At 33.9% G+C, this 25,348-nt stretch overlaps 1 protein-coding gene across 1 annotated transcript; it reads left to right on the top strand.

The window, feature by feature from the left end:
* The first annotated feature begins 12,921 nt into the window (after window positions 1-12,921).
* On the top strand, window positions 12,922-15,368 carry LOC133867073 (probable WRKY transcription factor 7). Its single transcript, XM_062303754.1, has 3 exons — window positions 12,922-13,838; window positions 13,940-14,065; window positions 14,742-15,368. The coding sequence occupies exons 1-3, from the start codon at window positions 13,093-13,095 to the stop codon at window positions 14,902-14,904; spliced, it is 1,035 nt and encodes a 344-aa protein (XP_062159738.1). The 5' UTR covers window positions 12,922-13,092; the 3' UTR covers window positions 14,905-15,368.
* Window positions 15,369-25,348: the final 9,980 nt, after the last annotated feature.

Raw genomic sequence — 25,348 nt, 5'->3', positions numbered from 1 at the left:
AAATAATTAATTAATTAATTTTTTTTTTTAAAAAAAAAGAGCCACCCCCTTGGCCACCGTCACCCCCATTTTGGCCAAGGGGGTGGCCGGCCGATTTGGGGTGGCTCAAGGGTCATGGGGGTGGCCGGGCAAAACAGAAAAAACAAAATTTGGAGGGTTTGGCCCTTGGGGGTGGCGGAACCACCCGTAAGGGCCAAAACTGATATTTATTTTTATTTTTATTTTTTGTCAAGGTGACCAGCACCCCCTTGTGTTTTTATTTTTTCATTTTTTTTTTTTAATTTTTAATATATATTTTTTAATTAATTTTTAAAGATTTTTATTTTTTTATATAGTGCCACGTGTCAACCTTTGAGATTGACACGTGGTGAGCCGGTAGTTTTTGAATGGAAAACTTAACCGAGGTACCAATTCGATTTTTTCCTAAAATTGAGGTACCATCTGTGATGCAAATTGAAACTCAAGAATTAAAAAATAAAGTTGTGAAAATTCAATGACCATAGAAGTACTTAACCCTTAAATTAAATAACCAGCCATCTAAGAGATGGGTGGGAACATTGAATGGAACAAATCATTTGATGGTTGAGATCTTATTTTATAGATTTAATAATATACATGATGTCATGTAATAAATATATTGGTACATCATTTAAAAATTTTAAATGATGTGACATTATTTATGAAATTAAATCTAACAAAATTAAATTTGTTAATATAGTTTCCAGTATGGTGACGTGTTGCCTTGTGAGTCGTCTTCTTCCTGTCTTCTATCTAAACTTCCTCGTAACTTGCAAAATAACAAACAACTAATCGAGACCCGAGGGTGCTCACTACACCAATCTGATGCCTAATCAGTTCAAACTTGTGACTTTTTATGGAAGATCAAAAATCTCAGAGCTTAGAGAATGTGTGTCTAAATACCTGGCGTAGCAGGCGCATTTATATGCTCATATTTATGAAGTTATTGGAGATCTTGAAGCACAATTAGATTAGGAGTTGGAGTCCTAGATCATGTAGGCTTTAACCTTATCTCGATAGAGTTTGAATCGATGGCAGAGTCCAAGTTGGATGTTACTCTATGGTACTCTACCTCTTCAATCTTGATTACACGCTATTAGTAGTCTTATTCCACTGATTATGGGATAGTGACTTATACCAAGGTTCTTGGGATAAGGGCCTTATCAAATCGTGTAGAGTCCTAGATTTAGGAATAAACCCAAAATCTCGAACATAGTGTCCTAATAGTACTTGATTACTTACTTGCTGAATTTGAGAAGATACCTTCGAGGTGATGTTATTGCTTCTCGACCAACCATTCGAAGCGGTAATATTCGAGACATGTTCGCTCCATTTAGACTATGAGATCTCGGATTATTGCGCCTCTTGCAGAGTCTTTAGGTCTGAGTTGCTCAATGCGTCGAGATGTAACATAAACCGAGGTGTTCAGGCACCGACGCGATCTCCTCATATGAGGTTGTGACTAACCTTCGAGATGTTCTGATCGAGGTGACCCAATTGGGTCGGACCGGCGGATTGAACCTCCAACTTGTCATGGGGTCCACGTGGCTTCGGAGCTGATTATTTTTCCAACAAAATTTTAATCAGAAAATGACTTTTTTCAATTTCAAATGTAGCGGAGATGATCATTGTCCATAAACTACGCTTTCCATATTTTGGGGCATAAATCTATGGGCTTTGGTGGTTTACATTGCTGGGAAAGAATTGATTGTTTACAATTATGGGTGTGCACTCGAAAAGTTCTGGTTTTCAGATGAAATTGCCAAAAAAATAAAATAAAATGTATGGATTAAAAAAATGTATGAATTGTAGAGAAACTATTTGATGGTATAAAAAATATTTTATTGCATCAAAAGTAAAATTAAGGATTATGATTCACATGGCTAGCATATTTATTAGTGCAGGAAAAGTAAGCTAAGACTTGGGCTTGTTTCAGATTTTGTCCAATTGTAAAGGTATTAGGCTGCTCTCTTAATCCTATTGATCCTCGGCTATGCATTAAAGAGACTTGAACTATTTTTAAGGAGCAACTAGGTGTTATTATATGCCACCATGAGCTCGATATGTGTCTCAATTTCTAAGATTTATCAATTTGAAAAATTATTTTACTGGAATTATATATTCTTGAACTTCGATATATTCTGAGATCAATGTCAACACATGCACTCAGACATTATCTCCCCCTTTGGGAGGAGAAGCTGACCTTAAACTTTATTCATCAGAAAACAAATTTGAGAAGAGGAGGGAGTAGATTTGCTCTCTTCTCCTCTCCATTTCCTTTTCTACTCTCTCTTCTATTCTAGTTCTTTTTCTTTCTTTTTTTGGCAGGGGTTTTTTGACCAGATCATCAATTTTGTCATCTTTGCTATATATCCGTCCATCTACTTCTGTAATATGCCGTACATCTTCTCCTTGGCCACTGCTGTTGTTTGCTGATAGTTAGTTTTGAATAAGAGTTTTTCTTTTCTTTAGATCTGCCCTTATGTGCAATCTATGGGTGAATGTTAGTCAGGTACGAGGGGTTATCTCTCACAACCGATTTAAATAATTTTTTTCTAGGATATTTGGCTACTTTTATCTTAGATCTAGTCTGTTATGCTCTTTAACTATTTTTACACATGGGTTAGCAGAAAATGATAGTTATAGATAGCTATCACTTTATTATAAGAATTTTGTTTGTATCTATGACTATGTAACTTCATACGATGTGGTTATGATTTTACAAAACTTTATATTTTGTGATGTAAGAGTTTTATGCTTGTAATCTTTGATCAATGAAATACTCATATTTTTAGTTAAAATAATAAAATATCAACACATGCATGGCTTTATTATGAATAGGATTTGTATCGGTTTGGCTGAAAAAAAAAAAAAAAAAAAAAGGGAAAAAAAGTTATGAATGTATTCATGCATTTTGTGGATGACCATTTAGTTCTATCTCTTAGAATTCTATACATTCATGTCACCTTTTAGAATTCTTATAACATTCATGTAATACATTGATGTAGCCTTTTAATTTGTGTCCTATCATTTTCTATTCCTTAACCTCTCACTATGATTCTATGTTTATAAAATGGAGTATTGAGTAGTTTGTAAACTACACAATAATAGAGAAGAAAAACCCATCCGATAGGACGTTACGCGTTCCTTCCTTTTGTCTTTCTTTGGATAAGGGGTCTTCTCCACCGCTATTTAAAGCTGATATTTGATGTTGAAGGCTAGGAATTTATTGCATCTTATCAAGTTATTACCTCTCTCCAATTCAGCCAAAAAGAAAAAAAGAAAAGAAAAAGAACAAACAAATATCCTTAATGAATAAGTATCATTCAAACAAATATATTGAAATTAATAAACAAAAGAGCAAGTCTATAAGTTAAATAGGTACAAAATAGCTTGTTCCAAAATTTCCTGTTCCACTCATTTTATACTTATGAGTAATATTAGAACCGTAATCGAGCTGAGTAAAAGTAAGTATTGGCTATTTAAACTCCGCTCAAGCCCAAATCAAGCTTTATGAACATATTTGTGCTCGATTCAATAGAAAGCAATTAAGTTTGAACTCAAGTCATTTAATTAAATAACCTGTTCAAGCTTGAGCTCAAGTTAGATTTCGATTTCTTTTATATATATATATATATAGATACACTAAAATATTAACTTAATAACATGATACATAAGACCTTCATGGAGGTTATCAAAGGAGTAGTTCAAGGTTGTTTCCGAGTTGACATTCGAATGAAAGTAGGGGATGTATGTTAGTGTATACATATTCACTAACGCAATAACATATGTACATATTAAAATCTAATACATATGTATATGCATGTATACTAATATGTATATGATTACATAGTACTACTTTATTAACACACACACTAGCTTTAAAAGAGCTTAATTAAATCAAATCGAGTCGAGCCGAGTTGAGTGTATAAAAATATTGTTTACAACTTATATCGCGTCAAATCAAATTTATTCGAGTTTAGCTCGTTTAATACTTGAGGAATCATTTTTAATGTTTGATCCTGATTTTATAAAAACTGCTTAAAAGTTTAGGAGTAAGTGAAGTTTCTCCCTAGGGATAAGTCAAGCAAATCAAACCAATGGAAAAAAATCTCAAAAGCTCGAAGCATGGTAATAATATATCTAAGGAAGAAAATAAATTTGATATTGGAACTCTGGTTTTAAATTAATCTTATGAAATTATATATACACTGCAATTCTGCAAAAATAGAGCAACGAGTAAGTGTCTAAAATCCATAAAGTGGTGCAGAGTTAAGTCTAGCATGGCGAATAAAGCCCATGTAAAAGCCCGCACTCTGAATAACGCAGCAGCAGCAGCAGCCATTAATAGATATTGCAGGGCCATTAACTTTTGCATTTGAATGATTAAGAACACGTAATGTCATCGATGTTTAAAGAAAAATAGCAGGAACTCTACAATTACATCTAATTACGGATTAAGATTCTTTTAAATTATTTGTTCGAATTTAAGAAAATTCAGACACGTGATTGTGAAAGACCACTTATAGAACTTATTTGACCAAATAAAAATTAGGTTGTCCAACCACTTATCCGGTCAAGTGAGTCCCATAAGTGATCTCTTACAATTACCTGTCGAAATTCTCTCAAATTTAAACAAATAATTTGAGAGAGTCTTGATCCTCTAATTACTACCAAATTTGCAACGTCCTCAAAAAAATTTAAAATTTTGTAAGTGACCTTACAAACTACCTGGCCTAAATTTGCATAGAAACTTTTTCATCGTTTTTTTTTACATGAAATCCAAGCTCAGTACAAATTCCTAACACTCAAAACATCCTTAACTACATTAATTTTTTATTTTTTATTTTTTTAATTTTTGATCTAAGTTTGAGTTTGAGGTCACTTCTAAACAAGGATTTAGCTTTCGATCTTCGTCTCTTCTTTGTGTGTGAAAAAGAAAAATTAAATGTTGTACAGATATTCTGCAAGACTGGTCCACACGTATATTAACAATTAATTTCAATTGCACAACCGATCTGGACCCCAGTGCCAGTGGAACTACTCGTTTTGCTAAGAAATTTTTTTTCAACCAAGATGTGAATTAATTAGGAAGGATTGGTGGAGGAAATATGAACCTGAATCTTGGGTGCATGGAAGGACATATATAATTAGCTGCAGATCGATTTTGCAATGGAAAACGTAGAAATCAAAATGATGAGTAAGCGTACTGAGTTTAATTCTACCTGTGCAAGTTCATCAGAAATTTATTGCTTTAACCCTAAAAAACTCATAGTATTGGCCCAAAACCAGAGCTTCGTGGCCATTGGTTTGGTTCCCTGTGCAAAACGAGAAACCAAGATATCTGAGTGGGCTTGGGGGACTAAACTATATGCCCTGTTAATGGATAGGGCAACAGCCTCGTTATATATATATATATATATATATATATATATATATATATATATATGTAGTTTTATATATTTTTATTAAAGAGTGACATTGTCGTATTTTTATCGGGCATAATGTCGCAACCAAACAGGATTCTGTTAAATTGTGAACGGAAATTGAAATACTTTGAAAATAAAAATTATAAGAGAATAATTAAACCAATTTCTTACATAATTCGGCCACTAGGGACAGTTTCTTGATTTTGTTTTTCTCCATCCTTTGGCCATCATAAATTTGGCATTCTAACATTATTACAATAATATTAGAATCAAAATTTAAGCATTATAACAGTTCATTAGAATTAAATAACAAAATTTGGAGAATTAAATATGAGCTTGCATCCTCATTTACCCGACATGAATGGTTTTGTCTTCATCAGCACTTGGGTCAAATTGAGAGCATAATCCAAGAGCATCCTTAATGAGTTAGCTAAAAAAAATTTAGTTTTACTATTTTAGTTATTCACTTCTTAAACGCCTCGTAACAAATTCTCTAAATTATTTTTTACTTTAATTAAATTTTATTTTTTTATTGATTTTAGAACAACCACTTAATATATGGAGTATTCGGATTCTTTCCAGTTGCTTTCAACTGGAGAGGAGCCGGTCTTTGTGTATAAAAGACAGAATTATAATTTCACACCATGTGAAGTTACAATTCTACTCTTGTGTATAAAGGACCGGCTCATCTCCAGTTGAAAGTAATTGGAGAAGATCCTGGTCCATATGGGGGGAGAGAGAGAGTGTGTAAAGGTAAGTATAAAAATTTAAAAATTTGGAATAGAGAATGAATTTTGTTCTCCATATTTGCTTTGGTGTCTGACAAGCTCTAAAATGGAGATGGGAATAGAGAGCTTATGTATAAGGATTTTTGTCAACTTTCTTCAGATTTTGGCTAAAAGTGAGTTTTAGAGAGTTTGTTAACGATGCTCTAACACCTAACACCTAGTTGTCCAATGCAGCAGAAAATTTAAACAAAAAAAGAAATCATTCCTCCTTTTAATTTCTTTTTTGGTTATTTTGTTTTATCTGTCTAAAATAAAAATATTAACAAATAATCAAAACACAAAACACTATAAAAATACAAAAATATTTTTCACCCTTATACCATATCAAAATACTTTTTTAAACCAACACACTCACATTTCGTTGGCTTGGCGGAGTAAGCCTTGGCCATCTCAAGCAATTAAACGTTACCTTGGTGGAGACATAAAAGTCAGAGCTTGGTTAAAGTGTAATATAAATTTTTTACGAACCGGTTTGTATGAAATTTTATACAACCAACATATAAGAGTAACATGTGTCTCTTAGCATGTATTTTTCACATACTTTTTTAATAGCATTAATAAAAATACAAATACTACTTATATTTTTTAATGACACATGTCATTTTTATATGTGAATTCTATAAAATTTTCTGTCCCAAAAAATACGCTCCCAGACTGCATTAACAAACAAAGCTTATTTTTAAATAATAAAATACCCTAAACCGTCATTAATTGCATAATTGAGTGCCACCTGCATTAATCTCGAAGTATGATAAAGACCATTTTTTTAATTTTTTTTTTTTAATCCCTTAAAAATTAATCCAACTTTTTAAAATCCACCGTACTCTTAAACACGCTAAACTTGACGACATGGAGAAAACGCAAACGCCATTATTTTGGTGGCCAACGGTAGAATGAAAAGCTGGCTTCCACCATTTTCAAGGGTGTTGACAACTTTCATTTCCTTTTTTCTTTTTGACCATAACCCATTTAGGTTTTCAAATCTCTCCGTCTACATTACATTTTCAACAAATGGCGACAGGTTCAAGGAAGAAATAATTAAAGCTTAACATCAATACAACTTGCGAAATTTTCTCCCAATTTTTTTGTTTTTTGGCAAAGATTTTGAAGGTTGGGAAACAGGTTGGAGTTGGACTATTGAGTTGCAAGCCGCCAACAATCCTATTGAAAAAGACATATTTCGTGTAGCTTAAGCTATCTGTCGTTATCTTCACAGTTGTGCATGGGTTAGAGTTCGTTCGGCCGATTCAGCCCATTTACACCGTTCAAGGGATTTTACGCAACGAAATTACAAATCGGCCGGAAATCATTGCTCTACTCTAATTTTCTTATAAATTGACATTAAAGTATTCAATTGGTGAAGTTAAATGATTAAAATTATACTGTCCATAACTCAACTGCTAATTAAAGTATGTTTGTCGGTTGATTTTAAATATATTTTGTTTAAGAAATTTTTTTATAAAATATATGTTTCCAATTTGCAAGAAAGAGGGTGGATTTTTAATTTTGAAGACTAAATTGTAATTTGAAAGACAAAACTATAATTTTACCAAATGTTTAACTCTATTTTTAAAAATCGTAAACCCAAATAAATCTTAATTTATAATAAAAGTTGAAATATCACATGAGATAAATATTGCCTTTTTTTTTTTCTTTTTTTTCTTTTGATAAAAAGGACAAATATTTTACGAAACTATTAATGCCATCTTCGTTGTTCTTCTCAGAAATTCACGCAGGGGTTGTCACGCAACTTGAATTCACTGGATAAAGAATAAATTTGAACCAAGTAAATTTAACTTTTCTCTTTCGTTTTACCATTGGGATAAAACCGAAACGATATTCACGCTTTGACTGTTCAACTTTCTTTTTTACCATTCGGATAAAAACGAAATGAGATATTTCACGCTTTTGCGGGTCAACTTTCTTTTTTACCATTCGGATAAAAACGAAATGAGATATTTCACGCTTTTGCGGGTCAACTTTCTTTTTTACCATTCGGATAAAACCGAAATGAGATATTCACGTTTTTACATGTCAACTTTCTTTTTTACCATAGGAATAAAAAGTAAAAACCCTAATTCGTATATATATTAATATTGTATTTAGGGAAAATGTGGGGATTGATAGAGTAAAAAGAATCCTGCAAAACGATAATAATTTTTAAAGATTTATAAAGCTACTCTAAAAAAAAAATCTAGAGATCGAGTGCTTATCCTAAAACTACTTAATTTGTGAAATATTATTTTTACTACTTTTTTCATTATACACACTGGAAATCAAGACTTTAATAGATAAATTGGATTTTAATCCTATTTGTTGCCATTGCAATTAATTCTATATTCATTTTTCAAGATGTAGGCAGATTTGAAGCGTTCAATTCTTGTAAGTTTAAAGCCATTAATAGACTTCTTTATGAGATACTTTTATGTCAGAAATTTATAACGTTGAGAGTAATAAATTTTTACTAAGAGATGGATACTAAAATGACGTATTGCTTATTTATTAGAGATGATCAAAATAATTAATAAAAAAAAAATGATACGAGTACCAATTAATAAGCTTAACATTATCTTAGTATCTATCTCTAAGTAAAAAATTCAGTATTTCTAGCATTACTTTTATAAACATGATGCAGTTTAGGTACGGTAGAAAAAAAAATTATAATTTTTAACGGTTGGTCCAAATTTAATTTCAATTTAAACATTAAAAATAATAAAACACATATGTTATAAGTTTTTTACCGCACCTAAACCAAATCATACCGTTTCAAGAGATATGGGAGCCATTGTACACATGAACAGCTGTTTTTTTTTTAAAATTTTCCGAGTTAACGACACAAGAAATTCTATAGATGCCATTGGAGGATTTGAGAATACCGACACCGGTGATGATTAAGCAGTGTAAAAAGATAAAAACATAAATCTTTTTAATTTAATAAAATATTGTTAAAACCTAGTCAAATGATTGCCTTGAGCCCATCCATTTGTAGCTGAGTGGCTTTAAAGCTTTATTACATTTTAGTGATGTCTATGGTCTCACGTCAAGGTAGACATTACTTATTCCATTTGCCTCTCTTTGTTTCCCACTATGTACGGTCCACATCTAGGTCAAGTCATGTAGTCTTTCTTAGTTGCTCGAAAAGAAAGGGGGAAAACAACTACAATTTACCCGCTCAAATTTGGATGAGTTTTATTCAAATTTCAATCTTGCCTCTAAAAATAAAAAATAAAATTAAAAATTAAAAACTTGCAATGCACCCCAATCAAGTTTCTTAATTTTGCAATGCAATCAATTCTCTCAATTTTTTTTTTTTTTTTTTTTAAGAATTGGCTACATTGCAAGTTTTTTCACTTTGGAGACAAGATTACTATTTGAGTGAAACATTAGGAGAGTAAAATGTAGTTTTCCAACCCAAAAAAAAATTGTACGTGTTTCTTATGAGGACAAAAATTAGCTATAAATTAGTTTGTAACTAATTTTTACAAATTAGTTAAATAAATTGTCAAATGTCCATTTGTAAGTGAAAAATACTTATGTTTTTAATAGCACGGGTTTCTTGTAAAAGTCCATGGGGCCTTACTCTCTTTCAAAAGACGTGTTGAGAGAGGAGGGTACATCATGACTTTTAAAGTCCTCAAGTCATGTATATCTTAGCAATGTAGGACACTTTAACACGCCCTCTCACGTGTGGCAACTTTTGGCCAAACATGTGTTCAATATCGAAAGGGAAAGGTCCATCATTGTCCAAATAACTTGCTTTAATACCATATAAAAGTTCATGGACCTTATTCACTTTCAAAAGACGCATTGAGAATGGATGGGACATATTGACTTATAAAGTTCACAACTCAGGAAAACCTTGACAATATAGGACTCTTAATACTTCTCATATACTTTATGAATACATATTATTTTATTAAACTAGTTTGTAGATAATTTTTATCGATTTTTGTCGTTCCAAGAATTTGTCCAATTAAGATTCGCACCAAGGCGAAATATCAAAAGGAACAAATAAATGAGAATTGCTCCCGCATCGTTTCTTCGACACCATTCTCTTTCACGAGGTAAACCTCACATGAGATTCGAGATTGTCATAAGGATGGTTTTAATTAGAGAATACAAAAATATTTTATTCTCGGCCGAAATTCTTCTATATTAGGCCCGTTTATTTCGATGTAAAATATTTTTTGTTGGAAACTTCTTTTAGCTAAAACCATTATTCAAAAAGAGCGGCTATTTTCTTGTTGTTTGTTTGTAGAGAAATAATATTTAGTAAACTGCTATATAACTATCATACATCTGAAATTGTGTGATGAAATTAGCCATTGGTTTTTCTTTTGGATTAAATACTTTTTTAGTACTTGTGGTTTAAAGATTTTATTTTTGTCTACTTCTATTAATTTTACATATAGAAGATAGACAAAGGTATCATATATGTTTTTAGCCTTAAGTGAGATACTATCTACGATACGAGTTGAAATCGAGATCAGCGTTTATAAAGTTGTTAAATCACAAGGAGTAATGAGCGTTTAACCCTTTTATTTTTACAAAGCCCTTGCTTATCCAAATTTTAATTTTCATTACCACGTCATCTAAATTACCTGTTAATCGTATAGCAGTATATTAAATAGTATTACTCATGTTTTGGTAACAATGAAAATGGTTTAAAAAAATGCTTTTCGGTGTGTTGACTCACATGAAAAATCACCAAATATTTATTACATTTTCTTATAATTCGATGAGCTATAAGGAAGAGAGAGAGACGAAGAAGATGAGTTTTTAATGAATAGAGCGTATGAAAATAGAAAGCCTTTAGGAATGAGATTAAGATTCAATACAATTGGTTGCTTATACTGGTTGCAATTTCGAAATCAATTGTGAGAAGACATTTGTGGGGCATACCTATCAGGGTAAGCTGTTTGGTTAGTTTGAGGCCTGATCGAGCTAATAAACCCCACAAGGGTTCACAATTGCCTTTATAGGAGTATGAGAGAGCAGTGAAAAATAGTTTATGCAAATAAGAAGTATAAACAAATTTATGTCTCTTGAATGTTATTTTTCTTGATTAACTGAAAAAAATTTTATATTGATCAATATTTTACGTTGTGTCAAATACTTACAAATACCAAATCTTAAAAAAAAAATTACGTTGAAATAAACGGGTGACTGGTGTTAATTATTGAAAAAATTGTATCATTAGTCCCTGTAGTTTGCCTAAATTACAAATCACTTAGTGTTGTATAAAATTAATTCAAAGATCTCTGTGGTTGGCCTAATTTACAAATCGCTCATTAAAATCAAATTCCGTTAAAAATTTTGACAGATTCCGTAAGGCGCTACTTCAACACCAACAAAATGACGACACATTTCATTTTTAATAAAAAACATTAAAAAATATAAACAAATAAAACTTAAAAAATTATTATTATTATTTTTAAAAAAATAATAGGGAAAAGGAAATGGGTGGCTACTCAGGAGTTGGAGGTGGCCTGTAAGCCACTCCTAAAGGAACCTAGGGGTGGCCCACGGCCACCGCTTGGTTCTTGGGGGTGGCAACGTGTCACCCCTGAGGGAAACCTGAAGCCACCCCTTTTCTCTTTTCAATTTTTTTTCTTCAAAAAATATTAACTTTTTAGGTTTATTTATTTAGTTTATCAAGAGTAACCGATGTTTCTATCTAATTAGTACTGACGTGACGCCTTAGAAAATTTGTCAAAATTTTTAATCGAATTTGAATTCGGTGAGTGATTATAAATTAGATCAACCACAAAATTTTTTAATTAATTTTAATACGATAAGAATGATTTGTAATTTAGGTAAATTGCAAGTATCAATAGTAAAAATATTTCTTAATTATTCTCGAACAGTCTTGTGAACTAACACGAGTTTCAGGTCCAATAAAAAGGTATTCCAAGTTTGACCAAATGGGCTATATTCGGGAAACTGTGATTTGATTAGTGGTTGGGTCAATTTGATTAGTGATCAGCACTTATTTTAAGAATTAAGAATCTAAACGGTAGAAGGTACCCTGGTGAGCATCCAGTAACAGAGGTCCATGCAATCTGAAGTTACCAAGCGAACAGTTAAATCAATCGAACGGTATAAATAGAGATATAATTGTTTTAATCATACGGTCGTGGGGCCATTGGTCATATTCCAGAAAAATAATTTTGAAGAAGAAGAAACTTGTTCACGAGGTGAGAAAGAAAGAATCCCATGTGACTTGAGGGCTGAGACTTTGACGCCGCTTCCGGTGTCCGGTGAAAGAGGAACCTCACTGGTCCCACAGGTCCCACACCCCGCACCTCCTCACCCAAATGACTTTTGCATTAAAAGGCTGTTAAAGGTCAACTCTGCTTCACTGTCCCCAACTAAATAATCTTTTTTTTTATTATTTTTTTTCCCTCTCTCTCTCTCTCTCTCTCTCTCTCCGATTTTACCGAGTCATGAATCCAACGGCTAATCACGACCTTTTGACCTTATCTACACCCTGCCTTTCATCATTTTACACGGTCTCCAACCGGTTTATCCCGTCAAGAGGGCCCCACCGCAAAGCACCGGTCAATATCTTCGCCAGGTGGAAGGACAGAACTGGTGGGTATGTTTGACGGCAGATAAAGAGAAGCGACAGGTCAGTGGCCCTTTGCCTTGCGTTGCGAGGGCATCAGTTTGACTCGAATCCTCTTTTATCATCTCTTTCCGCTTTTTGCTTTCCTCGTCATCATTTTCCCATATTCTTCAACAACGATCTAATCGGACTTTGTACTATAAATTTATTTATTTATTTATTTTTATTGTTCGACAACCAGTTCAGAAGAGTCAGGGCTTGCGTTTTTGTTAATGGTGTTGGGAAGGAAATGGCTGTGGAGCTGATGCTGGGATATGGGGGCAATAGTGCACTGGCTGCAGGGAAGATTGAAGAGGACGCTCTTGCCGTGAAGGAAGCCGCGTCTGCTGGGATTCAGAGCGTTGAGAAGCTTATGAGATTGATGTCTCAAGAACAATACCAGGAGGCCGTGGCTGATTCTGCCACGGACAAAGCTACTACGGAGGTCGGTGCTGTTGCGGATGTGGCCGTCGACAAGTTCAAGAAGGTAATCTCTTTGCTAGATAGAAGAAGAACCGGCCACGCTCGGTTTCGAAGGGCTCCTGTGGCGCCTGCTCCTTCTCAGCCTCCGAAAACTGAACCGGTTTCCGCTTTTAAGGTTTATTGTCCCAATCCGACACCGATTGTTCGCATCTCTCCGCTGCCGAACAATCTCTCCCATGTGCACCGATCCGGCCTTCATCCTCAGCCCCTGCCTGTTATGGTGACAAAGAATGGACCTGGGGAGAGGATGGATGCGGCCGCGGCGGCTGCGAGCATCAATTTCTCGCCTTCGCCGCCGATTTCCGCTGCGAATTCATTCGTGTCTACTTTGACAGGGGAGACTGAAAGTTTGCAGCCTTCTTTGTCGTCCGGGTTCCAAATCACGCACATGTCCCAGGTATCGTCTGCGGGAAAGCCACCTCTGTCTCTGAAGAGGAGGTGTAACTCGATGGACGACACGGCCGTCCTCAAGTGTGCCTCGTCTTCCGGGCGATGCCACTGTTCCAAGAAAAGGTTGGTTCATCGTTGTAAAATATTTGCCTCCTCCTATTCTCTGATATGGGGTGGGTTGATTTTTGAAACTGATTCCATTTTGATTTTATTTGTATGAGCAGGAAATCCAAAGTGAAGAGAGTCACCAGAGTCCCTGCAATTAGCCCGAAGATGGCAGATATTCCACCCGATGAGTATTCCTGGAGAAAGTACGGCCAGAAACCTATCAAAGGATCCCCGCATCCAAGGTGTGTTTTATGTCTGTCACTCTTCAAATCTGTTTCCTTTGTTTCCTGTTTTTGAAAAGAATAATTTCTTCTCAAATTCACAAAAATAGAAAAATAGCATAAAAGTATTCTAAAATAATTAATATCATTCTAAAGCCGTTTTGATCTTCAGAGAAATATAGTCATCTCAGATTTTTTTATTTTTTTTTATTTTTTATTTTAATTTTTTTAATTTTTTTCCTGGGCAATTGACCTTCAAAATTCCTTGTCCTTGCAATTGTTACCATTTCCTATCACTTGCCCGTGGTACACTAGTGGTACTTTTATGTGTACTTGGTGCGGTTTTTGGCATAGCCTTACCCTTTTGCTCATACTTTTGTCTTTACGTGCCTGATTAGGATCGCGTCAAATTATGTAAGTTAATTTTAATTTCATCTATTTAATTACATAAATTAATTTTTTAAATCTAAATTCGTTAATTTTATTTTAAGTTTGTATTTAATTTAAGAGTTATGTAAAAAATTGTTAGTCATAAATATCGTGTGAAGAGATATGGATATAAGATTATAGAGGTAACTATAACTTAATCTATTTAATTAATCGAGTCAAACCCTTTGGTCTTAATGACTAATTTCATATTGAGTTTAGGAACATGTGAGTCGCTAACGAGTTTTTTTGTGACTTGTAACAATTTCAGGGGATATTACAAGTGTAGTAGCTTGAGGGGTTGCCCTGCACGAAAACATGTGGAGCGTGCTCTGGATGATCCGACGATGCTAATTGTCACCTACGAGGGTGATCACAATCACTCCGATCACTCTATCACGGAAGCAACGGCAGCACTTATCTTGGAAGAGTAATATTTCTTGCATAACTTTTGTATAACTTTTGTACAATTCTAACAACTTTTTTAAAGATCAACCATTAGATATTTAGGGCTCACATATAAAAAAACAGATTCAATGGTTGATCATAAAAAAAAGTTATTAGAATTGTACAAAAGTTATACAAAAATTATACAACAATCATTTCTTGTCCTGAAATCATCCTAGTCGATTCCACTCGTCCAAAAGCCCAAAAGATTGACGGTTGGATTTGTGTAATTGTGTAGAAGAAGATTAGTTAGCTCCTTATACAAAATAGGATTTCTTTTGTTTTCTTCTTTCCTTTTACCGCTTCAAAACTTTGTTTGTTTAGACAAATCAAGAAAGAATAGGAGAGCGTAAAGATGGTGGATTTTGTGGGGATTAATCATGCAACTCTAGTGTTTTGTTTTCTTTAACCTTCTTAAAGCTGTTATATATTCTTTGGAGTTTTGGTTTTTTTTTTTTTTTTTTTGAACGAGAAAATCTGCTTCTTATTAATTGATAACATAAAATGATCCCCAGTAAGGGAATCTAGAGACACAAACGTTCCCTAACAATAAGATTTGCAATACAGCTCGGAGGTTCCTCTAACCAAACATCCGAAAGATTTTGCTCCACTGCCCATCTAGCCAAAGTATGAGCTACATTGTTACACTCCCTTTTCACGTGAACAAAAGTGGCAGATCTAAAACCTTGAAGCTCTTGTATTATACTTTCTGTGAGATGACCAGTTTTAGCTAGATGAGGAAGAGGGGAAATTATGTCATTCACTACTTGTGTTGCATCTCCTTCCAATATCACCTCAAGGAAACCAACCTCCTTGCAAAACTTGACTGCCCAGATTGTTGCCAAAGCTTCAGCCATACATGCTTCCGTTCTCTGGAAAAATACCATGCAACGTGCCCCCATAAAATCCCCCTTGCTATCTCTTGCAACCATACCAAGCCCAATAGAGCTATTTTTTTGATTGATGACTGCATCTCAATTGACTTTTATATGATCATTTGGAGGGGGCTTCCAAGCTTGTTGAAACCGCACTAGAGGCTCAGTATTTGACTCAGATGTAGACTGATCTGGATTTGAGCACCGCATAAATTCCTTCAGAGTCACTTTTGCTCCTGCAAGTATGTCAAATGGGGAAGAAAAGACTCCTTAAAAAATAAAAGAGTTTCTTCTCAACCACAACCTTCTAGCCGTTATCACCATCAATTCCATAGTTTCTTTTTTGAAACGCACCTAAAACTCTTCAAACAGAGTTAGGAAGGAGCTATAGTTGGTCCCACACTTCTGAAAATTTGACAGTGATCCTCCCTAGATATCCTGCACCGTCGGACAAGTCCACAGAACATGGATAACAGTTTCCCTCTCCGTTTTACACACTGGACACAGGTCATCCTCAATCACTTTTCTGCGCACCGGGTTTACCCGAGTTGGCAATATATCATGGAGAGCCCACCATGTAAACACTTTCACCTGATTTGGAACTCTGAGGCTCCATAGAAGCTTCCACATCCCTTGGTCACTTGTCCCTGAAGAACTTTGTCCTCTATCCATGTCATGCAAACTATATCCCAAGTGGTATGCATTCCTAACTGTGAACTTGCCATCTTTTGTGTCCTTCCATATCAGTCTGTCCTAGGGAAGATTAGGACTTAGAGGAATATTCAATATGACATTTGCCTCCTCCTGCATAAACACTTCCCTAATGAGATCTTCTTTTCACACACCGCGGTCTTGATCAATTATCTCCCCCACTAGAGCATGCGAATCAAGAAACCTAGGAAAGGATTGGACAGTGTGGAAAGTTGGAGTTGGCAGCTACCGAGACTTCCATATGCTTATTGATCGACCATCTCCCACCCTCCACAACAATCCCTGCTCCAATAATTCCCTGGCATTGCAGATGCTTCTCCATACAAAAGATGCTCGGAACCCAATTTTAGCTTCCATAAAAGTGGAGGAAGGATCGTATTTGGCCTGTAAGATCCGAGAAATAAGAGAATCCGGATTTTGTAAAATTCTCCATTCTTGCTTTGCGAAAATGGCCTTGTTGAAAAGGACCAAATCCCTAAACCCAAGGCCTCCTGCCACCTTTGATTTACTCATTCTTTCCCAGCTCATCCAATGGATTTTAGAGGACTTCGACATATGATTCCACCAGAAATTTTGCATCAATGCATTGAGCTCCTTACATAAAGAAACAGGTAATTGGAAGACACTCATGGAGTTTTGCTTTTTTGATATGCCGAGGATGCTCACTTATGATTAATCCTTCCAATTCCCACTACACACTTTCTTTTATGCAAAAGAAAAAGTTGCAGTCAATGAGCAAAGAAGAATTTTTAATTTCTTTATATATAATGAATTTACGCGGGACGCGTGTCAACTCGTAGCCTAATCTTGACAATATTTTCTCCAAAATGTAAAGTGTAAACATAATTTTCACATTTATTTAATATTAAAATATCTTTTTAAATAAAAAATAAAAAATACTCTAAAGCAAACGAACAAATGGAGCCTTCAAAGTTGAGCATGTAAATTGAGCTGATAAAGTTTTTCCAAAAGATCTTGGCCTATTTTGTATAGTGAACAACTAAAGATAGAGAATTCACAATGATGTCTTTAAAATTTATCTAAATTTAACTTTAAAAATATACTTTGATTGAATTAGCCAATTACTATTTAAAATTATTAAACAACAAACTTTCTAAATATTTTTCTATTTTAAATAAATCCAATTACACTCTCACGTCTCTTTGAGAGAAAACCCTAGCCCCTGGGGGAAGCCCCCTACCCCTTGCCTTGCTTTTTTGGTTTTGTTTTTTTGCTTTCTGTCATTGTTTTGTTTCGACCCAATACTAAGTTGTGGGTTTCTGGTTTTATTTCCTCTCGATGGCTCTCTGTGACACCAAGAGGTGAATGTGATTTTTTCTAATCCTTATGAGGATTTGGAGTTTGTGGGCTTCAATCTACTGCTAGGTTGATCTAGGTAAGGTGTCAAACTCGGTTGTGCCCCTCTAAGGTGCTCGTCAGGGACGAAGCCAGGGAATGTTTTAAGCAGGGGCCAAAGCATTTTGTGCTTTTTTTTTGTAAAAAAAAAAAAAAAAGTCAAGTATTATATTTGGCTTTTCCATTATCTATAAATAAATTTACATGCCTATATTGAAGTCTTTAAAAAAATAAGAAAAAATATTTGTAAGTCAGAAATTAACAAATTCACATAAAAGAACAACAGAATATAAAAGCTTTCACGTCTCAAATTCTCAAATTAATTGTTTAGACTTAATTATAAACTATAATAACTAATATTCTCAATATTTAATAATCATAATATTCAAATTACAAAACCATTTATATTAGGAATTGACCTTAGAAAATTAACATCAAAAAGTGACTTGTCTTGAGTGGTTTTATTGTATTGCGAAGTAATTATTGTTTTGTACCGTAAAAATCAAATTAAATCAATAATTTATAAAATTAAAAATTTATAATTCTATAAAATAAAAACTAAACAATTAATAGCGAGTGGGCAAAGTCCGGACAAATGACTAGTGATTACTCTTATTCTAAATTCACATTTCACGAATCAAGAGTGACAAGTTAGTGCCTAGTGCCTAGTACCTAGTGGTGATGGACACCAGTACACCGCGACTGCAGGACATGGACTCTTCTTGAGTCTTCTAGACTTTATTTTTATTAGTAGTTGTTTTAATCACTTTATTTTTTTTCTCCTCTTTTCTCTTAAGTCTTGTCTCTGACTGACTTACTCTCTAGACTCTTCCACGGACCACACTCCGAAGACTTCCTTTTTCCAGTTCTTCCAAATTTCCTATCTTCTTCCTCCAAATTTCCGCCATTATCTTCTCAGTTCTCATGGTCTTCCTTCTTTTTTCTTTTTTTTCTTTAATTCTCTTCCCTTGTTTTTTTATCCCAGGTTCCCAAAGTTCCAATCCCACTCGGCCACTCTCAAACCCAAATCCAAATTGCCATTACCTTGACTAATCTTCTCAGTTCTCATGTTTTCTTCTTCAGTTCACCTTATGAGTTATGGCTTATAATGACCAGAATTCCAGAAAAAATGAAAAAAAAAAAATACATTGAAGTTAGGGTTTTGAGAACTTACAAAGCTGAGGCGAGAGATCGGTCCAATATGCCGCCCCCGTCACCAATTGAGATAAAACGAAGTGGAAGCAATCTGCCTACGACTACTAGCCGACTGCAGGTGGGAATCACAGTCCAGTGACGGAGGAGGTTAAGAGAGGAGTCAGGACCGAGAGGTCGATTGTTTTCAATTTTTGTTCAAATTGTTCTCTAATTTTTTTTTGCTTCTGGATTGTAGTAGAGGAATTTTTGTTTGGGCTTTTATGTTTAATTGGGTAATGCAAAAAAAATTAGTTGGGTGAGGCCAAATTATTTTAGTGAATAGGGCCAAATTGTTTATTGGTATTTATTGAGAAGGGGCAATGGGCTGAAAATAATTTTTTTTTTTAAGATTTTTTTTTAAAACCTTTTAAAAAAACAAATTTCAAAAATTTGGGGGGGGCCATGGCCCCTACCGGCCCCCCCTTTCCTCCGTCTCTGGTGCTCGTTATCGTCATCCGCCTCTGCTGCAACCAAGCGTGTTTTCCCCAACTATCCGTACACCGGAACGTGATGTGCATGCGCTAGCAAGTGCTCCTCCCTCGCCAACGCTTATTGGCTCTTCATCTCCTCCAATTTACTGTTAGTGGATCGATCCTGAGAGATTTGGTGGTTCATTTGATGGTGAGGGGTCGTCTAGTAAGGGCGCATGGTATACACGCGCTGTCAACGGCGACTCCAAGTGCTCTTTGCCGACTAGTGTTGTTTTAGTTTGTGTTTTTGATTTTTTTTAATTTATGTTTTGTTATTAACCCCTGCAGCCTGCTATAATAGATCTTAGATCTACACTGTAATAGTTGTTTTTAGATCAAATCTTACTCTTTTATCTCTTTATAGTGGAACTCATTGTCAAGAGATGTATTATTGTGTGTCCATCTACTATGACAGTTGCCCTCCAATACACGAAATAGTCATGTACTTTATTTTTAGCAGTCTTTGTACCCGTAATTACAGCGTTTGGCCCTTTGGTCTTAGATTATAACGAAGGTTCTTCCTTTGTTCAAAAAATAAATACTACTTTTTATTGATAAAATTAATTGCGATGAAACCAACTTTTAAATACCAAACTGTCATTAAATGAAGCCATCGCTTACTTCTCTTTGTATCTCTGTAGTCCTTTTTTCTTTTTTTCAATAGCAGCATTCTTTTCGCTGGTCAGACGCTTAAATAAAGCAAAACATTAAATGAAGCTCAACATTCAATTCAATGCATAAAATTTTGATGACTCCAGTTCTCTATCCCTTTTCCGGGTTCGTTTCAATGGATCGAGAGGATTGTATCTTTCACTGTTATTGCTGATTCGTTTCAATGGAGAGGATTGTATCTTTCACTGTTATTGCAGGAGATACTCTTAACAGTTAGCGGTATTCCTAGGAGGGAATTCGCCATCCCACTTGAGCTTTGTTTGTTTTGATGTCATAGCAACTTTGAACCTCAAAGATGAGTAAAGATGCTTCTCCGATTCTTCTTGGCCCTTCTGCTCATGCAGGGTCACTTAGACCTGAAGAGAGTGTGATATTTTTGTAAAGAGATAGAAGTATCTATTAACTATTAAGCTTCTCTTATCGTTGTTCTTTCATAATACGATCCAACTTCTGTTTTGCTGAATTGTCTATATATTAATGAAAGTCTTAGTGCTGAACCACATAAATACTTGTCTCTTGTTTTTTTTTTTTTTTTTTGTCTCTTTCCTCTTTACTCTGCTACAGTCATATGAAGTTCAATATTCTCTACCTAAACTTATAGGATTTCCAAAATATTCTTAATGATATTTTCCTTAATATTATTTCTTAATATTTTTCATAATAATAAGGGTTAATTGCATTCTTGCCCCCTGAAATTTGCAAACTTTATTTTTTGCCCCTTCAGTTTTACTTTTTATCATAGGTGGTACCTGTACTATGGAAAAAGATGCAAATGATACATTCGTCTATTTTTCATCCAAAACTAACAGAAATCCACGTCAGCACTATGTGGTACCATTCAAAATACGACAAGCGGCCATAATATATATATATTTTTTTTAATTTTAAGTCTTTTTTTTTTTTTTAAAAAAAATAATAATAATTTTTGGGGTGGCTCTTTTTGGGCCACATGGGGGTGGCCGGCCACCCTCATTTGGCTTGGGTGTGGTTCGACCATCCCCAGACTGGCTGATCTGGGGGTGGCCGAACCACCCCCGTAGGCCACGGGGGTGGTTCGGCCACCCCCAGGGCAAAACGGGAAGCAAAAAAATGTGAGGGTTTTGCCACCCCCAGGCCAAATGGGGTGGCTGAGCCACCCCTACAATTTTTAATTTTTTTTTTTCCAAAAAAAAGCATCAAAATTAAAAAAAAAAAAAAAAAAAAAGTGTGGCCACATGTCGCATTTTGAATGGTGTCATGTGGCACTGGCGTGGATTTCTGTTAGTTTTGGATGAAAAAATAGACGGAGGTACCATTTACATTTTTTCCCATATCACAGGTACCACCTATGATAAAAAAAAAATTTGAAGGGGCAAAAATAAAGTTTGCAAACCACATAGGGCAAGAATGCAATTAACCCTAATAATAATGATTGCATGTCATATGGCCATCCGATCAATAAAAAGTTTATTTACTAACTATGTGTTCGTCAAGAGGTCTAAATTTTCTTTAAAAATGTAATTTATTCTGTTAAGAGTATTTACAACAGCGACCTTGTATCTGCTTCATTTTCTTAAATACTAGAAAAATCTAACCAAAAAGAAAAAAAAAAAAAAAAAAAAAAAAAAAAAAAAAAAAAAAACTACTTATTTTAATACAAAATATGTGGTTCCCTAAACAACTTTCCTAAAATCACAAAAGAAAAAACCACTTATTACAACAACTTTCCTATATGTTTCTTAAATATTAGGTATGCTACAGTGTTACTTAATGCCTAAGAAGCTCTCAGCATATTATTTTAATACAAAATATTTTTCTTTACTCATTCCTCTTTCCTCTATAGTCTCTCATCTCTTTGCCTTTCATTGGGAATTGTGTTGAAATTTTGTAAAAAATGTGAGAGGAAGTAGGGAACTTGTATTTTGTAGAGAAAATAATATTTAAATAATATAGAAAAAGATAAGATCGAGAAGTTATTGTGGAGTGCATTTGGATAGGGAAGGAAAAAAAATAATTATGTTCTCTAAATTTAGAGAAGAGAAATGTATGGTATGGTTTAGGGAAATTGCTGATAATACTCTTAGAGCATTCACAGTAGCTGAAAGTTGATTTTCCTTAAATTTAAGAAACAAAACTACTTTTTGCTTCTCTATCCTAATACATTTCACAATAACTTTCCTTCTCTTTCCTTATATCAATTAAATATTATTTCTTTACAAATATAAGTTATTACCTACCTCACATTTTTCACAAAATTCCAAGACAATTTCCAATAAAAGACAAAGAGATGAGAGACAAGAAAGGAAAGATAAATATTTTGTATTAAAATAATGGATAGGGAAACTATTTTAGTTCACTACACATTGAGTGGAACTATATATATATATATATATTATAGGGAAACGGTTAGAAATGCCCTTAATATTGATTTTCATATCAAAGCCTCACTCTTTTTTTTTTTCTCTGAAATTTAAAAAGCCTCACTCTTTGTCTCACGGAGACCCATATAAACAGCCACCTAATCCACTATTTAAGCATGGGCTGGGCTACCTGACTTGCAATGTAGAGACCGCAATAGCCACCTACAATCCAAATTGTCCATGACTGAGGTTGGGCTGGGCTAAGCATCAAATATTGGCATGCTTCTTCCAACTTAGTTTCTCACAGCTGGCCCATGCTATTGCGTGGAACGGGGCAAGACTGGGTCGCCTGAAAGGCCCATTAGAATGTCGGTCAGCAAACGACAAAAAAAGGTTCGGTAAAGAATAAATAAATAGATAAGTAAATAAATAAAAGCTTTGTGCCACTGCCTGCAGCGAAATACATTATTTATTAAATTATTCATGGGTAAAACTAAAGTTAGACACAATAATAATAATCAAGAAGATAAAAGACTGAATAGAGAACAAGAAAGAGTAAAATAGATATATTTGCTTGAAATTTACAAACTTGTCTACAGACTCATGCGAAGACTGAAAGTAGTAGTAATTTACATGAGATTTTGATTTCATGTCTGTATATAACTTTGGTTTTTATTCTTATCCTAAGTTTGTCTTCCATATTAGAATCATTAATTGAGATAAAATAATGTTAAAACCAAACTATTCAATTAAGAAAATTAAATTGAACTCCTCTAATTATTGCTTTAAGAGGGTCACTAATTAAACATTTGGATAAGGCTGTTTAAAAAGTGTCGTGATTCCTATTTGGATAAGGCTGATATAAATATTCTTAATTTCAAGAGAATTCGTTTTCCAGTACACTGACACAAGCTTTTGTGAAATCTTGCATTCTCTTCTACAAAATAATAAATATCAAAAAAGTTCGTCGAGGGTGCTAGCTGGACCCACTCCGATGCCTTAGTCTTTTTGGAGAGAATTCAGATCAAGTCTGTATAATAATAAAATCATTTAAAGAATACCTTGTGGTTGATATCTATTTATAAACGAGATTTTAACAGTCCACTGTGGATTAGGTGGGAACTGATATCTTGACTTCGAGATTCATTCTTGTCACATTCGGGATCCGAGCAATATGAATATCACAGGATTTGATGCTTCCGATATAATTCTGGCTTTTTGTAAAATTCTTAATGGGCCTTAGCTTCTGTTTCTTAATGGGCCTAAGCCTTAACCTTTTAATGAGTTGGTTTTTCAAGATTAATAGGTAAATGAGCTTGTATAAATTAAATAAGCTCATTTACTAATTATTGAGAATATTTTTCGACACTTTCTATTGGATTGCAAAAACTCTTGCTGAAAAAGTTTTAAACTTTAACAACTTATATATATATATATATATATATATATATATATATATATATATATATATATATATATATATATATATATATATATATATATATATATTTTTATTTCTTGTTTTCACAAAATGGTATCAAATTATACACCGTTTTGAGACAAATGTACTAAACTAGTAAATATCTTAAACTGGGGTATCCACATTTCCAAACGTCTCACTTAAGAGTATTCTGTTAGGATTTTCTGTTAAATCTTATAAAAATTCTAAAAATATCTGTTTTTTTTTTAAAATAAAAAATTATAAATTTTTTCAAAGATTCAGGCATGGGTATTTTTGTAAATTCCGTTAAATTCTGACCAATACCTAAATCCTAGCATTTTTTTTTTCCTAATAAAAATATAAGTATTTTGAGTATTCCGTTAAGATTTAACAGGAAATCTTAAAAGAATACCCTTAACTGAGATATTTAGAAACATGAATACTTCAATTTGAAATATTTTCTAGTTCAATATGCTTATTTTAAAACAACATATAATTCAATATTTTTTTTTTTATGAAGTTATCAAAATTTTCTTTTCTTCAAACTGTTCATCGATAATAACATGCCATAAACTTTGGATCCTTTACAGGTGTTACTCATTACATTTATAAAAAAAAGATTTAAGGATTTCTTTATTCATCCCTTATCATTTTCCACCGACACGATAGACAACAAGCCCTACAGGCTCTCAGAAATGGGACTGAAGATATATAAAAGAGAAATGATCCCTACACTTATTTCTCACAATAACTCCACAATAAGCTGACGTGGCTGGTAATATTTTATTATTTTTTTGTTTTGTTTTCATTTTTTTTTGTAAAAAAATAATAAAATATTATCAGTCACGTCAGATTGTTGTGGGGCTGTTGTGAGAAATGAGTGTATGGATCATTTCTCTATATAAAAGGCCCGAGTTCGGAATATGGGATGCTGAGTCAGCAAGGTTCATTGAACTTTGGAATTTTGTTTCTTCTCCTCCTTTGGAAAAAGGAGAAGCTACTGGGCCACCGCGCTATTATTCCCGGAGACGAATGCCAAAATATATATATTGACTGCGAGTCTGCGAGAACAGCAAGTCAAGATGATTAAACAGCCAAATTCCACGTAATTTAAATAATTAAATACATAATCGAGTGGTTAGTTCGACAAGTCGACAAACCAAGGAGATAGTCTCTCCTCGTCTCTTTTGCTTTTCCTTTGTTCAGCAACTTTTCTGACTGTTCGCTATCAACAGCCCCTTTTGATAATTGATATTGGGGAAAAGACACCAATAATGACGTGGGTGTTCCTCCAATGATTCTTATTGATGATCGAAGCATTAGTGAATAATATATTTAAACGGGACTAAATATATTTAAGCAGGGGAAGAGAA

Source organism: Alnus glutinosa, chromosome 4, assembly GCF_958979055.1.
Source record: "Alnus glutinosa chromosome 4, dhAlnGlut1.1, whole genome shotgun sequence".
In the NCBI taxonomy this organism is placed as follows: Eukaryota; Viridiplantae; Streptophyta; class Magnoliopsida; order Fagales; family Betulaceae; genus Alnus; species Alnus glutinosa.
Note: the sequence above shows the minus strand (reverse complement) of the source record. Positions and strands in the feature narration are given on the sequence as shown.